General features: G+C 51.2%; 2 protein-coding genes across 3 annotated transcripts in view; both read right to left on the reverse strand.

The window, feature by feature from the left end:
• bmper (BMP binding endothelial regulator) overlaps positions 1-2959 on the reverse strand; it is a 28155-nt gene extending 25196 nt beyond the window's left edge. For both annotated transcript variants that reach the window (XR_009939544.1, XM_062537654.1), the window contains exon 1: positions 2160-2959. Coding sequence is in view for 1 of the 2 variants with exons in the window: in XM_062537654.1 (XP_062393638.1) it covers positions 2160-2280 (121 nt within the window). In the remaining variant the exon portion in view is untranslated. The remainder of the gene's footprint in view (positions 1-2159) is intronic.
• A 1992-nt stretch (positions 2960-4951) lies between these two features.
• The window catches only part of bbs9 (Bardet-Biedl syndrome 9), a 182488-nt gene continuing 167439 nt past the window's right edge, over positions 4952-20000 (reverse strand). The window contains exon 23 of the mRNA XM_062538283.1: positions 4952-8334. Coding sequence (XP_062394267.1) covers positions 8000-8334 — 335 coding nt within the window. The 3' untranslated portion in view covers positions 4952-7999. The remainder of the gene's footprint in view (positions 8335-20000) is intronic.

Consider the following 20000-nt stretch of genomic DNA (forward strand, 5'->3'; position numbering starts at 1 on the left):
CATCATTCATTCTTCTTGCTAAAACGAAATGTGAGAAACGAACTATTATGCCTATACCAAAAAAATGTGCACGTCCCTGTTACCATTGTTATAGCGTAAACACGTTGCTTATAGGGTTGCCAACCGTTCCGTATAATACGGAATCGTCCCGTATTTGACACCTAAAAGTCTTGTTCCGTATTGAACTAACACGGAACGCTCTTTGTTCCGTATTTTTGAGAAACTGCTCAATGCACACATAGTACAATTAAAAACACACACACAAAAAAAACTAAAAACTCCCAGACACAACGTGCGAGCCTGCTGGTCCGCAAGGCATGGAGTGAGGTCCGGTGCTTCACCTGATAATTAGCTGCGCAATTGATCTGGATCAAGCAACCGCGGCCCGACAGAAAATAAAACAAAGTTTCTGCAATTAAGAGGAAATGCTAGCTAGTTTGATGTGATGTGAGTCATACAAATAAGTGGTGGTATGAACGTTCATTGAATGCATGCCTGTGTGCGTTTGCGCGACAGAAACTGAAACTACACAATAACGTTGTTGGCAATTGCTCCGCTTCAACCTGTTAGAAGACTATTTAATTACGTAACGACATTTAACAACGTGGATTCTTGCAACTTCCATGGAAACAGAGCAGAGACTGTACAATACATTTAGCATTGAGTATTGTTTAGTCAAATTTGAATATAACATGGTCAAAAGATTGTAGCTTTAGTCTTTCATTTAGATCTCCAGATAAGTGATTTACGCCTGCTCGGCCGTTTAAACCATAGACAAAAGTTGGTATTATGTTTCCTGGATCTTTACATTCAGGCATTCAAATGAAATTTCATTATAAAGCATATAATTTTTTTCTCCATTTGCCTACCAGAGTATGATGCTTGCATGAGGAAAACATCCCAAAACAATAGCACCCATATAATTGCTGTTGTTTTCAGAAGTATTTCTCATGCAAAAGCAATGAACTATTGTAAATATATCTTACATTATTAAAGCAGGCCTCTGATGTGCATAGGACATGTACACACATGCATAGCACTTTAAGCACCTTTAGCACTTCAAATATTGACTGCTTTGAAGTGAAAGTGCATGTCTAACAATATAGCATAGCCTAATAATAATAATTGTGATGATGATAATCATAATGATAATTTGATGTGGGGTGGAGGTACGTGTAGGTGGGCCCCAATGACACCCCCCCCCCCCCCCCCCCGGTATTTTTGTTCCGTATTTTATTTTCTCAGAGTTGGCAACCCTAGTTGCTTATAATACACATGTTGCGGATTTCCACGAAGCCTTCATCTCAGAGGCAAATTAACCCAGAAACACCGGGGTGACGGTAAGCATTTACAACCTTTCGCATGTCATTATAAACCAGTTCTGATCTAAATGAGCGAAACCAAACTCTCTCGCTCCCCGGCAGCACTGAAATCCTTACTTTGAAAGCACCAACTAGACCTGAAACAAATAGCTATCGCTTCACACCTATTTTACACCTGCTGTGCCAAAGACAATTTCTTTCACACTAATCGCTCCTCAGATTTTCCCTCCCTAAACAGTGAAAAAGTCAACCGGCCAGGGAACATCTCCCAGGCTCAAAGCAGAAGACAATAGACAGATGATACCGCCGCATATTTCGAATACCTGGTAGGGACCCGTTCGAGAAAACTGATCCGGAGGGATTATGTGGTAATAGCGTTCAGCTGATACCGATATCAGTGCTGCTATTAGCCGCTACCCCTCCAGAGATGGACCCGTTCAACTACTGCCAGAGTTGGACTCCAGACAGGGTGACCTTATGAGTGGGACTTCGCATACGCTTTCCAATACGCCTTTCGAAGATAAAACTCCATGGATATTTCGGGTGCGTCCTACCGCAAAGGCTACCAATCAGCGCGTAACTGTTGCAAATATTACAGCTGTGCGAGCGTCATTTGACCACAAACCTAGGAATGAAACACGACCTGTTAAAAAACAACAGGGTAACAGACACAGATGAGGCTTACTGAATCGAAAATTATAGGCTATTGCTATATAGCCTAGTTTGCACTTTTACGCACATACTGCACATAGCGGACGTGTCATTGTGAATTTGTGAAACCTAACGGCGCCTCCTTTAAATACAGAAACCTGCATATTTTGTGGAGAAAGTCCTTACCTATAATAAAAGGTGAAATGAGCTGCGATGTTTGTACCAACAAAAATACCAGAAAAAAGCTGTGTGAGGATGGTGTGGGAAGTTTCATAGCCAAGACTCCTGTGTCACAAGATAACTGCATCCTAAAATTGGTCCCGAGGAAGAGGAAAAAGAAAATAGAAAACGTATCCAAACTTCGAGGAAAAAATACATTAAAATCCAATGAAAAGATGACTGTTTTGGAGGTTTAGCAGGGAAATCGTCTTCCTTTGAAACGCGCCTCCGGCAGTTGTTCAAACTCAGCCCATAACCTTCACAAAATGCTAAATGACATTGCTTGTCTCCAGACATCCGACAGTCGACCGGACACATGAAAATTACAATGACAAAGTCGAGCGGACAAGCAGGCGACAGCCCTCATGACACCGCCAGGAGAGATTTTAATGTCCCCAAATCTGGAAGTGTGAAAAATAGCTCCTTAAAATTCATAGGCGCATCGTTCGCCGGGTGGATGCGCACAGATATAAAATATGCACAAAGCGCAGGTTGATAATAAAGATGGAATTTGACAAATACAACCCAACAATTTGAGTAGTATATCTCTCCACGCTGGTAAAACAGGTAAGTCTTAAGTTTTGCCAAATGAAACGATGTTTCGCAGCTGTCATGAGATGAATTGTGACTGAACGGACCTAAAACTTGAGCTGCTACTGCTCCCGCACCTCGCAGCGCACGAGTGGCAAATCAACTCGACTCTCAACTTCTGGCGTTCGCACTGAGACCCGAAGCGATGCCACAGCAATAGAAACGACACGGCTCCAGTTAAACATTCCCGCGGCTAAGGAACCTCCCTCCCAACACGGAGAGATCGGCCCCTCAATATTTAAATCCTTGTCTGGGGTTTAATAATCCCACTGTTTTGGCGCACGCATTGCCCGCAGATCCCCTGTTGTTCGCTGCTTGTTGGGTAATGGAACAATCCCAACAAATCCTGAGAGACCCACCTACTACGCGGGCATCTAGTTTTACCAAGCCCTCTTTAGATAACATGTATTTCACATGTCTTTACAGGAAATCCTTGCGCTCGACCGCGGAGGACCAGACGAGGAAAACAGACGGATTTACCGAAGACAAGCTCAGAAGTCTGCACCATGCGTTATATCCAAGCCAGGGAAGATACGGGCTGTTCGGAGCACTAGGAAATGTCAGAGCAGCGGAGCCTTTGATCTCGCCAGTGTAAGCTAGGGCGGCACGTCGGTGTAGCGAGAGTTGCTTGTGGGTGAAATGAACAAAAACGCCACAATTCCGTTTACTTGACCAAGTATAGAGACTGAAGAGTTAACTCACTTTTTCCCGACAAACCCCATAAATTAAGACAGGATCAGGACCTTTAAAACACCAAGAACGTTATTCCATTACTTCTATTTATCAGGTTTAACGGGCTACGTGTTATTATGTTTTGTGACAGATTTATGTTTTACAACACTGGCTTACTTGAAATTGCAGCTCATGGTTAAGTTCAAATGGAAAGGCGAAGCATGTCTTCAAAGCACCAATTATGACCCAGCCCCTTTTTATGACACAGAGCTGTCAAAGAAACAATGTTTCCTTTGCTTTAATTGTACAACTTACAGTGTCATACCTTGGAAACGTGCCTCATGGTACCGAATAAGCCTATTTTGGTGGCACCCTAGTAATAATTGCTTATTTAAAGACAGAAAAGTTCGGTAATATTAAGCACTAGATGGCGCCCAACAGCACCCTTGTTCCTGGCAGTAAAGTCCCCCTTGACCCAAGCTGCTTTTATTAGAGGTCGGGTCGAGTCCATGTTTGGGCATGCTGTCTCCTGGCGCACATCTTAAGCCCACCGTCTGTTGTGATGTTTACAAAGGAGAGAGTTGGGGCATATATGTCTCCCTGTAATAAAGCATCTAAAGTGACATGCGAGTGTAGCAGATGTTGAGTGGCTTTCCTCCTAAGGGTGTGTGTGTGTGTCCCATGTGTGGTGGTTAGGACAATATTTGAGCTCATCCTCCCGGATGTCAGAGGGATGTATGCAATCATCTGAGCGCCACTGAGACTTAGCATGGAGTCTGTGTGACAGTGATCTGAAGTCCAGGTGCTGACTGTGTTTGTGTGAGTGAGTGTGTGTGTGTGTGTGTGTGTGAATATACATTTCTCTGTCTGTGTCTGTCTCTGGCTGTGCATACATGTGTCTGTCTGTGTGTGTGTGTGTGTGTGTGTGTGTGTGTGTGTGTGCGCGCGCTTGTGTGTGTGTGTGTGCATTTGCGTCAGCTGCTGAGGGTTATGATGGGAAGGCAGACCGAGGGACTCCTGACGAGGAACCGGACTCAGCTGTCGAGTCGCGACTGGGCCTCGTGACCCCGGGCCAGACCCTTGGACCCGGAGCTCGTAGCGTCCCGGGCAGCCGAGCGCATGTGAAAGCAGGACGCACACAACCTTTGACCTCGGCTGGGGTGAAAGGTCCAAAGCCCAGCGTGTTGGGCACCAGCAGCGGTCCTCAGCTGTGCAAGAGAGGGGTCAGGGTCACTCACATCTGCATGCGTCCATCTGCTCACACACAGATCACTTGTACCTGTAGTCACGCACACACACACACACACACACGCGCACACGCACACGCACACGCACACGCACACGCACACACACACAGACACACACACACACACACAATTTCATAGTAATACTGTATTCATGTTCAAACTAATGCACAGAGACAATACAGACCCCCCCATACTAACACAGTACACACATTATGTAAAGACAGGAAAGTCACAGTTAGTCATATGAAGGTCATTTATTTATTCTTTGTTTTGAAATCCAGTGGCACTGTAAGACAGCTGTTTACACCGCGCAACATGTCTATCCAATGAGTTTACACAGAATGTTGACAAAAAAAAAAGAACAAAGTTTGCACATTCAGTCTCTGCTTGCGCTAGCTGCCACTCTTGTCCCATGTCTGGCCAGATGAGACTGTGGACACTGAATTCACGAGCGTTTTTTCGTAACTTGTACCCCCAAAAGGACAATACACTGATTCAGCCCCTTTGCAAGTGATACAGGCCAGACATTGAGCGTTGTCCCTCCGAAATTTATCACGTGTGTACTATATGGCACAGCGCCACACAGTGCCCCCCGATGGCGGCGGCGGTGGCGGCGGCGACGAATCAAATATGGAGCGGCAGCGCCAGCTAACAACAAGCTCTAGAAGTTTTACGGTCTCTACTCTACACTGGCTCCTTCTGCACGACACAGACTGACCACCGAGGGCGCCGGGCATTCCAAGGAGCTCTAAAAGTGGCTATCAAAAAACTTCCGACGTAAAAATGGGATATAATAACAAGGTAACGATCCTGAGATGGCATTTCTGTGGATGTGACTGACATGGGATTTCATTGTTTTCATTGGTCCCCCACCAGCACATTGTTTGAACGTTGTTGCATCTGCGACAGAGAGTTGCCAGAAGACAACGGGGCGGGGCTTACTTCTGGAGTGACAGCTCATCATCGACATACAATAGATAAACAGCACTGTCACCGCCATTACAAACACCCCAGCTGAAGTCAGCCTTTTTTTAAAAAACAAAACAACAACAAACAAAAAAAACAACACAATAGCGTGAGGGGAAAAAATAGAGACGGGTGAGAGAGTGAGTTGGAGTAAACGAATGCAAGAAATAGTACTGACAGGGATGGAAAACAGACAAAAAACCCAACAGAGAGAGACAGAAGAACAAAAAACAAAACAACAAGAAGACTGACGGTACTGAACAACAACAACAAAAAAAAAGCACAAGTCTAACAAAACAACAGCACCCAAATCTCCACAGCAATGTCTATGGCGCCTCTCTTCTACCACTGCCTGTCTTTGGGAGCAGATGCAGAACAGGTGTCTGATGGCATAGCCATGCTGGCAACACATCACATGGAGAACCTCACGCCCCTCTCCTCCACACACACACACACACACACACACACACACTCCTGATGAAGAAGGCTGCAGCTACGTACACAGAGACTCTCCCATGACACACACACACAAAGTCGGAATCGGAGCGCCACACACATGGCCTGGACGGGTGGAAACACACACACACACACACACACACGGCCACTGCTGCACCGCTTCCCCCGGGCTGCAAGGTCATCTGCCAGCGGATAGGCCGCGCACATCCAGCCCAGATTATGGGTGGCAGCTTCTAAATAAGGCTATACTACTCAATCTGTATTCAGCGTGTGTGTGTGTGTGTGTGTGTGTGTGTGTGTGTGTGTGTGGTCAGTCCATATGGGCCTATGTGGTAGTGGTGTGTGTATGTGCGTGTATTTGAATATGTACACAAATGTATCTGCGAGAGTATGAGTGTGTGTGTAAGTGTACGTGTGTCTTTTCCTGTGGTCAGTCCCATATGTGTCCATGTGGCTGTGTGTGTGTGTGTGCGCGCCCACGCGCGCGCGCGCGTGTGTGTGTGTGTGTGTGTGTGTGTGTGCGTAGGTCCACATGCCTCTACGACGTGATAGATGTGCGTGCGCGCCTTTGATTTTGTTCCCCTGTGGTTTGTCGAGATGAGGATCTAATGGATGGATTGTGTCCTCGCTCCTCATTGCCGTGAGCCACTATTTCCATCCTGCTGCAGTGCAGGCCCGGGCCAGGAGCAGGAGCAGCAGGAGCAGCAGTGGTGGTGGTGGTGGTGGTGGTGGTGGTGGTGTTAGTACCAGGAGGGGGACAGAGCTCCTTCTGAGGCCTCCAGCCTCCACATGCCCACTGGGGTGGAAGTGGCCTGGCCGGGCTCAGGACGGAGTGGCCACTCGGGAGTTGGGGGGAGCGGATGAATGGGTGGACGGATGGACCGACGGACGGGACGGACGGGACGGACGGAGGGGTATTCTTAGCAGCGGAAGGGGGGTGGTGCTGGTGGTGCTGGTGTGGAGGTATGATGGGACGTGGAGCCGTGCGAGAGGGGGGGGGGGGGGCGAAAGGACGGGGAGGGACAGAGGGATGGAGGGAGAGGGAGAGAGAGAGAGAGAGGGAGGGAGAGAGGGACGTCAGAGCGAGAGCGGGACCGGCGCACACGTGGTCGGCTGGTTATCGCAGCAGACGGGATTACGGGCGAGAGCAGGCCTGTGGCTTTCCAGACGGCCGCTGTAACTAAAATAAACCCACCCCAGCGCCCGGACAGAGAGAGAGAGAGAGAGAGCGACAGAGAGGGAGGGAGAGAAAGGGCAGAGCAAGAGAGGGAGAAAGAGAGAGGGAGAGAGGGGGAAAGAGAGCAGAGCAAGAGAGAGAAAGAGAAGGAGAGAGAGAGTAGGGCAAGAGAGGGAGATAGTGAGGAGAGAAAGAGAGAGGAGAGAGAAGAGCGAGAGAGGGAGAAAAAGAAGGAGAGAAAGAGGGAGAGAAGGAGAGAGAGAGAGAGAGAGGGAGAGGCCAACTGTACTGCTGGGCCCGGAGTGAAGGGGGAAGAGCTGTGATGCTGGACTGTGCCAGGCCTCCAGATGATGTTTTGATTGGAGCCAATGTTTTGGTTTTAGAATGCGTGTTGCTCTCAGTCTGAGCGTGGTGCATGGCAGAGCTCTAGAGCTATCTGTGCTAACACAAACTAGACACACACACACACACACGCGCACACACACACGCACACACACACACAAAATGGAGCTGCTTCACGGAAGTTAAGTGGGTGGGGCTCCAAGTAGTAATTCAAAGTTTGTGCATGTGCATATAAACATGACTGAGTATATGTGTGTGTGTGTGTGTGTGTGTGTGTGTGTGTGTGTGTGTGTGTGTCTGTGAGAGAGAGAGCGTGCATCTGTGTTTGGAGTGCTAGTGTCTACTGCATGGCTCCATCAACCCTCTCCTGCCTCTGGCTCTTTCTCCTTCTTCTTCTCCTTCTCCTTCTTCACCGACGTCTTCCTCTTGACCTTGGTCGGCTCCTTCAGACCCTCCTTGCCTTCCTCCTTGGCTGCAGCGTCTTTCCCAGAATCCTTTGTGGACTCTTTCTTCTTGGACTCCTTCTTTGGCTCTTTGGAGGACTCCTTGGCGTCCTTCGAGGACTCTTTTGAAGACTCCTTCGAAGACACCTTCTTGGATTCCTTCTCTTTCCCAGGTTCCTTTGAGCTCTCCTTCTTACTTTCTTTCGAGGACTCTTTCTTCCCTTCTTTCGACGACTCTTTAGAAGAATCTGTCAAGAATGAGCGAGAGAGACAAAAGCAATCTATTAGTTATCATGCATGAAACCACAGAATATGCATAGTTGTCCTTGAAATAAGAACACACAGCTATAACATATGTCATTTTCAGTATGTTTAATCTCAATTCAAGCTGCTTGCAAACAGGGGCGTCACTAGGCATGTTTTACTGGGGCACGTGCCCCAGTAAAAATAAGTTGTGCCCCAGTAAAAAAAATGTCTTACATGTACACAAACGACGCAGTGCCCCAGTAAACATGTACATAAATGACACAGTGCCCCAGTAAACCTTAATTCCTAGTGACTCCCCTGCTTACAAATGGACCCAGAACAAGTATAAGTATAAGTATACATACTCTTTTGATCAGGTAAGGGAAATTCAGTCTCTGCATTTATCTCAATCCTTGAACACACACAGCACACAGTGAACGCACAGTGAGGTGAAGGTCGCACAGGTCGGGGATCGAACCAGCAAACCCACAGGTTAGCTACCCTAACCAGTAGGCCACGGCTGCCCCACAGGAGTTAACAACATGGTCTGCTAACGGCGCACCTGTTAGCTCAGGTCACAGGTGAGGTGCCGTGAGCTCCGAGCGTAAGAGCCGCCCTCAGGCCTGTTTACCGTCCACTCCGCACCATTGACTTGACCTGTGAAGGACGGCCCCCCCACCCCCCCACCCCATCACTCTCCCACTATGAGGCCCAGTGGACTGGCAATGCTTAGCGGGCAGCGATAACATTCACAAGGTGGCACGGGCACGCACGGGCACGGGCTGGCACATTCCACCCATAATTCGCACAGGTATGTCCACTCAGCAGACAAACATTTACACACGGGAGGGAGGCAGGAATTCCCACGTGCAGCACGGGCGTTCATGGGAATAAAACGCACTCTGTCAAACATTTACAGTTATCTCTAATGTTATTATCCAAAACAGCACGAAGTAGAATGATTGCAGGTGTTGCCAGTGCGTTTCCAAGTTGCGGTACCAGGGAATTCATCCCACAGCCTTGGTAATGCGTGTCCTTAGTTTAATCAGATGAATTGCAGGATTACTAAATGTTAGTGTTTCTATATGACAAACTATGTTAAACATTCTCTCCCTGCTCAACGGAGCACGCTCTCTGTATTCCAGCACGTAGAAGCAGCAGACGGAGAGAGAGACAGAGAGAGAAAGAGAGAGAGAGAGAGAAAGAGAAAGGTTAGAGAGAGAGAGAAAGAGTTGCAGTTGCTGTCCCGTCTCTCTTTCTCTCCCAGGGTCTTCTCCCCCTCTCTCTCTATGTGTGTGTGTGTGTGTGTGTGTGTGTGTGTGTGTAACTGAAGACGTCTTCAGTAGTGCCTGTCTAATTAAACTCTGCTGTCTGCTGTGTCAGGGCCTCAGGGGAGAAGTGGCCAGTAAAGCTCCATAAAGCCCCTCTTCACACCCGGCCAGGAGGACAGACGCAGAGCCCCCCACACCTCTCCACTCCACTCCACTCCACTCCTCTCCTCTCCTCTCCTCTCCTCTCCTCTCCTCTCCTCTCCTCTCCTCTCCTCTCCTCTCCTCTCTCTCCCTCCCTACACCTCTCCACTCCACTCCACTCCACTCCACTCCACTCCACTCCTCTCCTCTCCTCTCCTCTCTCCTCTCCTCTCTCCTCCACTCCTCTCCTCTCTCCCCCTAGGCCTCTCTACTCTCCTCTCCACACTCCTCTCTCCCCCTACACCTCTCCTCTCCACTCCTCCCTCATCCTACGCCTCTCTACTCCTCTCCTCTCCTCTCTCCTCCACTCCTCTCCTCTCTCCCCCTAGGCCTCTCTACTCTCCTCTCCACACTCCTCTCTCCCCCTACACCTCTCCTCTCCACTCCTCCCTCATCCTACGCCTCTCTACTCCTCTCCTCTCCTCTCCTCTCCACTCCTCTCTCCTCCACTCCTCTCCTCTCTCTCCCTACACCACTCCTCTCCTCTCTCCCCCTAGGCCTCTCTACTCTCCTCTCCACACTCCTCTCTCCCCCTACACCTCTCCTCTCCACTCCTCCCTCATCCTACGCCTCTCTACTCCTCTCCTCTCCTCTCCACTCCTCTCTCCTCCACTCCTCTCCTCTCTCTCCCTACACCTCTCCTCTCCTCTCTCCCCCTAGGCCTCTCTACTCTCCTCTCCACACTCCTCTCTCCCCCTACACCTCTCCTCTCCACTCCTCCCTCATCCTACGCCTCTCTACTCCTCTCCTCTCCTCTCCTCTCCACTCCTCTCTCCTCCACTCCTCTCCTCTCTCTCCCTACATCTCTCCTCTCCTCTCTCCCCCTAGGCCTCTCTACTCTCCTCTCCACACTCCTCTCTCCCCCTACACCTCTCCTCTCCACTCCTCCCTCATCCTACGCCTCTCTAGTCCTCTCCGCTCCTCTCTCCCCCTACTCCTCCTCTCCTCTCCACTCCTTACAGTAAAGCTCCATAAGGCCCCTCTTTACACCCAACCAGGATTGTGGCTAATCCCCCACTGCCTTTCCTCTCCCCCCTCTGCTCTCTCTCTCCAGGTAGGGCTATTGTTTTCTCTGCTCCTTCAGAACTGTGTACTCCTCTATCTGGATGGTGATAGCAGCCTACTTTAAAACAGTGTAGCCGGTAATCTAATCAGCTAGGACTGGCTGAAGCATGAAATAAATGGAGCTCACTTTATCAGTAGCTGTGCGATATTTCCAGGGAGCAAACATATCAAGGGGAATATGCAAGGCACTGTAAGCTGCTGCCATTAACTGAATAAGCAGCATAGCATAGCGGTTTCTCATGACTTTGCACAGACCTAAATGTAGCTGTGTCTCCGGAAGTATACTTCACCCAAACACCCCCCCCCGCCCCCCCTTCCCTCACTCATTCACTCATTCTCTCTCTCTCTCTCTTGATCTCTCACTCATTCATTCTCTCTCTCTCTCTCTCTTTTGACCCACTGGGGCAAAACAACCTCTAGGTTGTGACACCTTCAGCGAGGCCTGCGGGACTGCGGACGTGTTTTGTGGAGTGGGGAGGCAGGACAGAGCCGCTGGACAGAGGGGAGAGTGAGAGTGACAGGGGGCAGGGCAGAAGCACACGGGGCAGGGGCAGAAGCACAGGGGGCAGAAGCAGAGGGGGCAGGGGCAGGGGCAGGGGCAGGGGCAGGGGCAGGGGCAGGGGCAGGGGCAGAGGCAGCGGGGGTTGGTCAGGCCTGCCAGCCTGGAGGCGCCAGCACTCTCAGCGCAGCTCCGGGGGGTTATCAGCCAGAGGGCTTTAGGGCCCCGTGTGTGAGTCAGCAGCACCACCAGAGCCACCCGACCGGCCATACGTCAGCCGGCCAGCCAAAGAGTCTCGGCTTTGGGGACGCGCTAGCGCCTTTGAGCGGGCCTGTGCTGGACTGGAATTAGAACAGCATGGGTTGGTGATGGAGGGAATAGGCATGCGCATTAGTGTGCATTAAGGGCAGCTACTCGCCACAGAGTGAGTGTGGCCTTGTGGGATGAGGGGTGTGTATCTGAGTGTGCACATTTCTAGACTGATTAATGTCTGTTCATGTGTCTGGTACACCTCTATGTGTACCTAGTTAATTCCCAGGTGATTCCCAGGTAATTCCCAGGTAATTCCGAGGTAACTCCCAGGTAATTCCTGGTTAATTCCCAGGTAATTCCCAGGTGATTCCTGGTTAATTCCCAGGTAATTCCTGGTAAATTCCTAGCTAAGGTTTCCTCTGCACTGTAGCTTAAATGTTATTTTCTTGCGGTAGCTGTAGCCTTGTAGCTTACATGTTCTATTGCTGCTAAGTCGCTTTAGAAAAAAAGTGTGTGTCAAGTGCATAAATGTAAGTGTAAGGGCCCATTCACACTAGGTCCGCTGGACCGGACCCGGGTTCGTTTGGGCCGATGGTTCGGTTGTTTTTGATAGTGTGAACGCAACCGTACCGAACTCGGGTGCGGACCCGGGTCCGCCTGAAAAGGTGGTCTGGGGTCCGGTTCGCTAGAACGCTGGAGAAGGTTGCTAAGCAAACGTTCTTAAGATTCTAAAGAATCTTTACCTTTGTCCTCTTCATTGCACTGCCTTTTGCTGTGTTGCCAAGTGATATTTTGTAAACAGAATTCTGGAAGTTCGTGTTGCTTATGACGCAAACAGACCCGGGTCCGCAGACAAACATGTAATGTGAACAGAGACCAACTACGGCAGAAGTAACCGCACTCGGGTCCGGTCCAGCTAAACGGACCTAGTGTGAAAGCAACCTAAATGTGTTATGTACATTGTGAGTGTATGCCAGTGTGTGTGAGGACAAGAGAATGAGTGTGGGGATTTTGTGAATGACTTGGAGTGTGGGAGTGTGTGTGTGACAGATAGAGGAAGAGAATGACAGTGGGTGAGTGTATTAGAAGTGTGTGTGTGTGTGTGTGTGTGTGTGTGTGTGTGATCCCCAGCCTGAGACACTCAGACGGCTCCTGCTGTCTGTGGCGGCTGACGCGGAGTGACAACGGCACCTGCAGCTTGACAAAAGAAGCGCTTCAGCCCCCCCCCCCCCTCCCCTGCCACTTCCCCCTCTCCTCTACGCCCCCTCCCCCTGACCCCCCCCCCTCTCATTCTGTCCCACTTTCCCCTCTCCCCTCTTTCTCTCCCCCCGACACCCCCCCCCCCTCTTCAGTGCATCTCTGACTGGCTGATGGTCTGGCTGATAAGGGGACACCAGGACCCCGCCGGCCCGGCCTGCACCGCGGGGGCTTATCTGTGTGAGGCCGGCCTGAGCCTGAGCCGCCTGGCTGACCGACTGCACCGCGGGGTCTCAGGAGCGCTCAGGGGGCGGTGAGGGCATCGGCAGCCTGAAACTGTGCACACCCCCCCCCCCCCCCAGTGATTGGGTCAGCGGTGGTGGTAGTGTAGTGGTCAAGGAGCTGGGATAGCGTGTAGTAGGCGGAAAGTTGTCGGTTCAATTCCTGGCTTCCACCGTGTGAGCCCTTGAGCAAGGCACTTAACCCCAAGTTGCTCCACGAACAGTGTAATCTACTTGTAATATAGCTGACACATGTAAATCACTTTGGACAAAAAGTGTCTGCCGACTGTATTGTACTGTAATGATTTGCTCCTAGCTCGAGACTATTTTGATGTTTTGCATTCCCAAAGGTTGTTTCATTTGTAATCGCTGAGTCACATTTACTTGCTTCCCATGGTCTCTCAGCGCTAGTCTTGCGATCTGACGGGGAACTGGTGCTCTGACGGGGCTGTTAGTTACCGCAGTGCTGGGGGAACTGATGCTCTGACGGGGCTGTTAGCTACCGCAGTGCTGGGGGAACTGGAGGCCACAGGGCTGTTGGTTCATATGGGCCTTTTTTGGGGAAATGTCCCCTGGGTAACAAGAGGGCTCTTGGGCAGCCCCGCCTATGGGTGTGGAAGGGGAACATCACTTCCATGAAGCGAGAAGGGGAGTTTGTCCTTGCCACTGTCGCCTCAGTGATTGCTCTAGGGTGTTTATACTGTCGCCTCAGTGATTGCTCTAGGGTGTTGGGATTTAGGGCTTTGGCCTTCACCGTGCTTTAGAAAAGATTTTTTTTTTAAAAAACTGAATTTAATTGAGTGATGCAAGTTATGTCACTTTTCTGCACATGTTCACACAGATTTGGTTCCCAGTGGTAAGTATTCCCACCGTGTTACTGTCTGGTCAACCAGAGGGGTGGGAGTGGCGTCGTGCCAGACTGCTGTTTCACTCCCAACACGGCATCACGCACGCACGCCAGCCAGCCAGCCAGGCGGACGGACAGACGGACGGACGTCAGTATTGCTGTTGTGTTCCGCTGCTGGGAAAACGCTAAAAAACATCCCCTACGTCCAGGCGACCATCAAAAACACACCCAAAAAAAAAATAAAGCACAATCAACGAAAGAGAGAACAAAAAACAGAGTGACTTGTGAAAAAAAACCACACGACAAGAAGCAGACAGTAAAGAGAAAAGAGTGAGAGAGAGAGAGAAAGAGAGAGAGAACTTTTGCAAACTAGAGGGGAAAAGTACCAGTAAAGTTCCAGATCTTAAAATTAAAAAAAGGAATCCTAATTCAATCAGATGTTTACCACAGGGCTGGTTCTTGGGTGGGTATGGGAGGGGTGGGTGGGAAGGGGGGGGGGGGGTTTCTATGCCTTTGTATTTGATGTAACTGATTTGTGCATTATTACAAAATAAAAACAATTGATCACAAAAAAAAAATTAAAAAAAGGGCAAAGAAAGCAGAAGTAGCTTATTGTGCCGTGCGGTGCGGCGCGACGGTGTACAGTGGCGCGTTTCCATTTCTGCAGCGCGACCGTGGGGGACGGGAGGGGGGGGGGGGACAATCGCCCAGCCGCGCCGCTACGCTACACTGTCGACTCCCTCAGATCTTTTTACAATCACACATTTAACAGCGGCACCGAGGCGACACGCATGAGTTGCACGCTAACGTAAAAACCCTCTGTCTTTCTCTCTCTCTCTCTCTCTCTCTCACTCACACACACACACACACACACACACACACAAACACAAACACACATCCTCCTGTATGCACACAAACACACACTCGCGCGCACACACAGAGTGGTGGAGTTGGCGGCATTGCTTATGTCGTACGCCACTTTGTGGGGGTTGTGTTTGTTTGCGCTTGACTCTACTACCGTTTCTATGTGTGCTTGCATGAGTGTGAGTGCCTGTGTGTGTGTGTGTGTGTGTGTGTGTGTGTGTGTGTGTGTGTGTGTGTGTCTATTATGTGTGCTAACTGGAAACGGACATGGTAGTATGTAGAGGTCACCCTGGCTAATCCTGTGCTGTCAGGTAGCGTCAGGGGTGATCCTGGTTATACTGGATCTTTGCTGTGTGTACATGTATGTGTGTGTGTGTGAGTGTATGTGTGTGTGTGTGTGTGTGTGAGTGTATGTGTGTGTGTGTGAGTGTGTGTGTACATGTGTGAACGTGTGTGTGTGTATGTACGTGTGTGTGTGTGTGTGTGTGTGTGTGTGTGTGTGCGTGTGTGTGCGTGTGTGTGTGTGTATGTGTGTGTGTGTGTGTGTGTGTGTGTGTGTGTGTGCGTGAGTGTGTTTGCACTTGCAGTGCCACCCAGACTAAGCACCGAAAAAGAAACACACACTGTCTACCATGTACAGCATTTGTGTGTGTGTGTGTGCAGTCCAATAATAGCCTGGGCTGGTGATCCGTATTACTTTAAAAGCTCCAATAAACAATGCGCTTTGCTGCGCTCCTCTGAAGTCTCAAACGAGCGCCGTCTCCACCATAGGCACCAGAGCTGTGGGGTGGCCTATGGCTGAGGAGTCAGCAGTGTCTCTCTCTCTCTCTCTCCGTCTGTCTCTCTCTCTCTCTCTCGGCAGATGCTTACTTGAGCAGCCATCGGCAAATAAAAGCCACGCAAACAATGAAGCGCCAGCGTGCAGACTAAACAGCTCCTTAGCCGCGGGCGATATTTTGTCACTGTGGTGGAAAAAGCCATCAAACACCACGGAGCCACCGAGAAGGGAGACATTATCACTCTCCCCTCCCTGTCAACACGGACGTCCCCGGGTCCCAACGATGCTCAGTTCCCACAGTGTGTGTGTGTGTGTGTGTGTGTATGTGTGTGTACAGTATGTATGTGTTTGTGTGTGTATGTATGTGTGTGTGTATGTGTGTGTGTGCATGTGTATGTGTGTGTGTGTGTGTGTGTGTGTGTGTGCGTGTGTGTGTGTGTGTGTGTGTGTGTGTGTGTGTGTGTGAGTTTGTGTTTGTGTCTCTCTTTGTGGTTGTTGATTTACGATGGCAAGCTAAGGACAAGGGTATCGCGGCCACCGCTACAACAGCAGAGCGATGTTAGAAAAGAAAAACAGAATAAGAGGATCATAGCTGTAAACAAAGTGATAACATTCAGCGCGGACAATGTCCCTATCAGGGCTTTTCAAAAGGCCAGATCTTCCGCTTGACTTGGCGTCTTAAGGGGCTGTGAGGCCAGCCGGAGCTGGAGATAGCCTCAGTCAAAACACGTGCGGGCGCACACAAGCCACCAGCATTGCCCTCCACGGCTCCCGCAGATACAGCCCCATGCAGGAGGAGGCGGAGGCAGGGAGGCGGTGGCAGGTAGGCAGCTAAGGGTTTACCCACGCTCTCTCCCACAGCTACAGCCACAGTGACAGCAACACGCTCCCACGGCCTGCTCTGTCACCAGCATTGCCCTCCACGGCTCCCGCAGATACAGCCCCGTGCAGGAGGAGGCGGAGGCAGGGAGGCGGTGGCAGGTAGGCAGCTAAGGGTTTACCCACGCTCTCTCCCACAGCTACAGCCACAGTGACAGCAACACGCTCCCACGGCCTGCTCTGTCACCAGCATTGCCCTCCACAGCTCCCGCAGCGCACAGCCCCATGCAGGAGGAGGCGGAGGCAGGTAGGCAGGGAGGCAGGTAAGGCAGGTAAGGCAGGTAGGCAGGTAGGCAGGTAAGGCAGGTAAGGCAGGCATGGTTTATCCACCCACGCTCTCTCCCACAGATACAGCCACAGTGACAGCAACACTCTCCCACGGCCTGCTCCGGCTGGAGCTGAGGGAGGTGGAGGACCAAAGAAGGAGAAGTGAAGAAGAGAGGAGAGGAGAGGAGAAAGACTTAGGTGGGCGATGAAGAGAGGAGAGGAGAGGAGAAAGAGAAAGACTGAGGTGGGCGATGAAGAAGAGAGGAGAGGAGAGAGACAGTATGGAAAGGAGGAGAGGAAAAAGACTGATATGGGCAGTGAAGAGAGAGGAGAGGAGAGGAGTGGACAATGACTGAGGTGGGCGATGAAGGAAAGAAAAGAGGAGAAAGACAGTGTGGAAGGGAAAACGAGGAGAAAGACTGAGTAAATGGAGTGATGATCCACAGGAGATGAGGAGAGAGGACAGGACGTGTGAAATGAACAGGGGATAAAAGACGGAGAGAGGCCTTGAGACACCAAAATATCTCCATCATAAAGAAAACGCTCCGTTTTAAGATCAGGTATTTATGATCTTCTACTAGAACACCAGGCCACTGTATCACAGCCGTCTGAATTCACTGGACACCACAACCTAGACACAGTCCACACTGGCGGTCAGATGCTGGGCCTGATTAAGAAGGGCCTCAGGAGACTTGGCTCCGAGACAACTGCTGTCTCAGCAGGAGCAGGTTGCGGGGTGGACGGTCCCTCTGCCAGTGGCGGCGGCGGCGGTGGTGTCGTCGTGTCGGAGGTGTCGGCGGCGGCGAACCCCCCCCCCCCCCCCCCCTGTAGCCCCTCAGCTGGACGGGTCAGGGTGAGGGGGTCGTGTAAACACGGCTGTGTAAACAGGCCCTAATCCCAGCAAGACACGGAGTCTAAGCCAGTAAAGCTTCCAGTAAACCAGAGCTAGATCAAGCAAATTACAGTCCGAGAGGGAGGGAGAGAGAGGAGAGAGAGAGAGAGAGGGAGAGAGAGAGAGAGAGAGAGAGAGAGAGAGAGAGGGAGAGAGAGGAGGAAGAGGAGAGAGGGGTTTGTGGCAACAACCACATCCCCTAACCACCCACCTACCCCCAACTGCTGAAAGTGACAGGCCAAGGAGAAAGTCTCTAAAGAGGTGGCCACAGGATCTCAGACTGGTGTGTGTGTGTGTGTGTATGTCTGTGTGTAAAATAAGTATGTGGGCTTGTATACATACGAGTGTGTGTGTATGTGTGTGTGTGTGTGTGCCTGTGTAATTTATGTGCATGTGTGATGTGCATTAAGAGTTTTGACCGCTGTTCTGGGCAGGGCTGAGGGTCCGTGTTGATCCAGCAGTGGATCATTCTGTGGGGCTGAGTGTGTGAGTGTGTGTGTGTGTGTGTGTGTGTGTGGTGGTGGGGGGTGTTGAGAGGCAGAGTAAACGGACACAAGAGCCGTGTTTCAATTTCCCCCGTACTCCAGAGCAGCTCCTCACACAGGGGGGGTGGGGGGCGGAGGGGTGGGGGGGTGGCAGCGGACAGACTGGGGGAGGGGGGGGGGTGGTTCTTATGTCAGATGCCCAAAGATAACTCCACACACTCCTGCCTTTGTCTACTCTTAGGCAGCCCACCACCACCACCACCACTCCCTCACCCCCCTCTCTCTCTCTGTCTCTCTCTCGCTCGCTCTCTCTCTCTCTCTCTCTCGCTCTCACACACACACACACACACACACACTCCCCACCCACCATCATTTTCACGAGACTAAACAGAGGCTATTCATCTTGTGCCGGTGCTTCCATGTTTGGGGATGGTGCACGCTGGGAGGAGGTGGAGACGGTGTGTGTGTGTGTGTGTGTGTGTGTGTGTGTGTGTGTGTGTGTGGAGGGGTGGATTGGAACGGAGGGAGGCCATATAACTGTCCTCTCCCTCCAGCCTTGGTCCTGAGCCCAGCCAGTACAGAGCCAAGGGAGCAGGGGTGCTAGGGACATGCAGAACCAGAAGCAGAGCCACAGAGGGGGCTCAGTCCACCCCAGCCCAGCACAGCCCAGTCCAGCACAGCACAGCCCAGTCCAGCACAGCACAGCCCAGTCCAGCACAGCACAGCACAGCCCAGCCCAGCACAGCCCAGTCCAGTCCAGCACAGTCCACCCCAGCCCAGCACAGCCCAGTCCAGTCCAGCACAGCCCAGTCCAGCACAGCACAGCCCAGTCCAGCACAGCACAGCCCAGCCCAGCACAGCCCAGTCCAGTCCAGCACAGTCCACCCCAGCCCAGCACAGCCCAGTCCAGTCCAGCACAGCACAGCCCAGTCCAGCACAGCCCAGTCCACCTCAGCCCAGCACAACACAGTCCAGTCCAGCCCAGCCCAGCCCAGCCCAGCCCAGCCCAGCCCAGCCCAGCACAGCCCAGTCCACCTCAGCCCAGTCCAGCACAGTACAGTCCACCTCAGCCCAGCCCAGCCCAGCCCAGCCCAGCACAACACAGCACAGCACAGCACAGTCCACCTCAGCCCAGCCCAGTCCAGAGGACCGGTCCTGGAACAGTCCAGAGTTCTGTAGGTCTCAGAGTGCCCATAGTCAACCCAGAAAACAGCGTGGGAAGAAAACATGCCCCACATCCTCGCACACACACACGCACATGCACACACACACACCCCTTTGGCTGGACGTAAAGAAACCGAGTGAGAAAGAGGAGAGAGGAGAGAGAGAGAGAGAGAGAGAGAGAGAGAGAGAGAGAGAGAGAAGGGAGCAGTGTTTTCAGATGAGAAACACACTGTTCAGAAATAATGAATGTGTCCTGGCTCGTCCAAGGTTCCCTGGCTAAGGTCAAGCGAGGAAATAAAGCGTTCTGGAGCGCTGTATGGGACTGGGGCAGCTCCACTCTGGAGGCCTGTGCAGGTGAGTTGAATGGGGAAGGAAATTGACTTTCTGGATGAAATGGGTTTTGGACCGAAACATTCAGACCATAGAATTATACAATAAGTGAATAATATCCTCTATACAAGCCATTGTAACGAGACTGTGGAGGGAACGCCTGCCAAGCAACGGGGTGGAGAGAGGCGGCCATGTTTTAACCACCAAGCTCCTGCTGTCTCAACTCACTCACTGCAGTCTTTGATCCAAATATCATTCGCGTATTACTTTAAGGATCCATCTGAGAATGGGCTCTTTGTCGAAGTCTAAAAGGACCACTGACAGCAACAGGCCAGCGCAAGAACATTTCATTTCAGAGACGGCGGTTAAAACCTTCTGCAAGAGCGAGCGCGTCAG

This window comes from Sardina pilchardus, chromosome 6 (assembly GCF_963854185.1).
Source record: "Sardina pilchardus chromosome 6, fSarPil1.1, whole genome shotgun sequence".
In the NCBI taxonomy this organism is placed as follows: Eukaryota; Metazoa; Chordata; class Actinopteri; order Clupeiformes; family Clupeidae; genus Sardina; species Sardina pilchardus.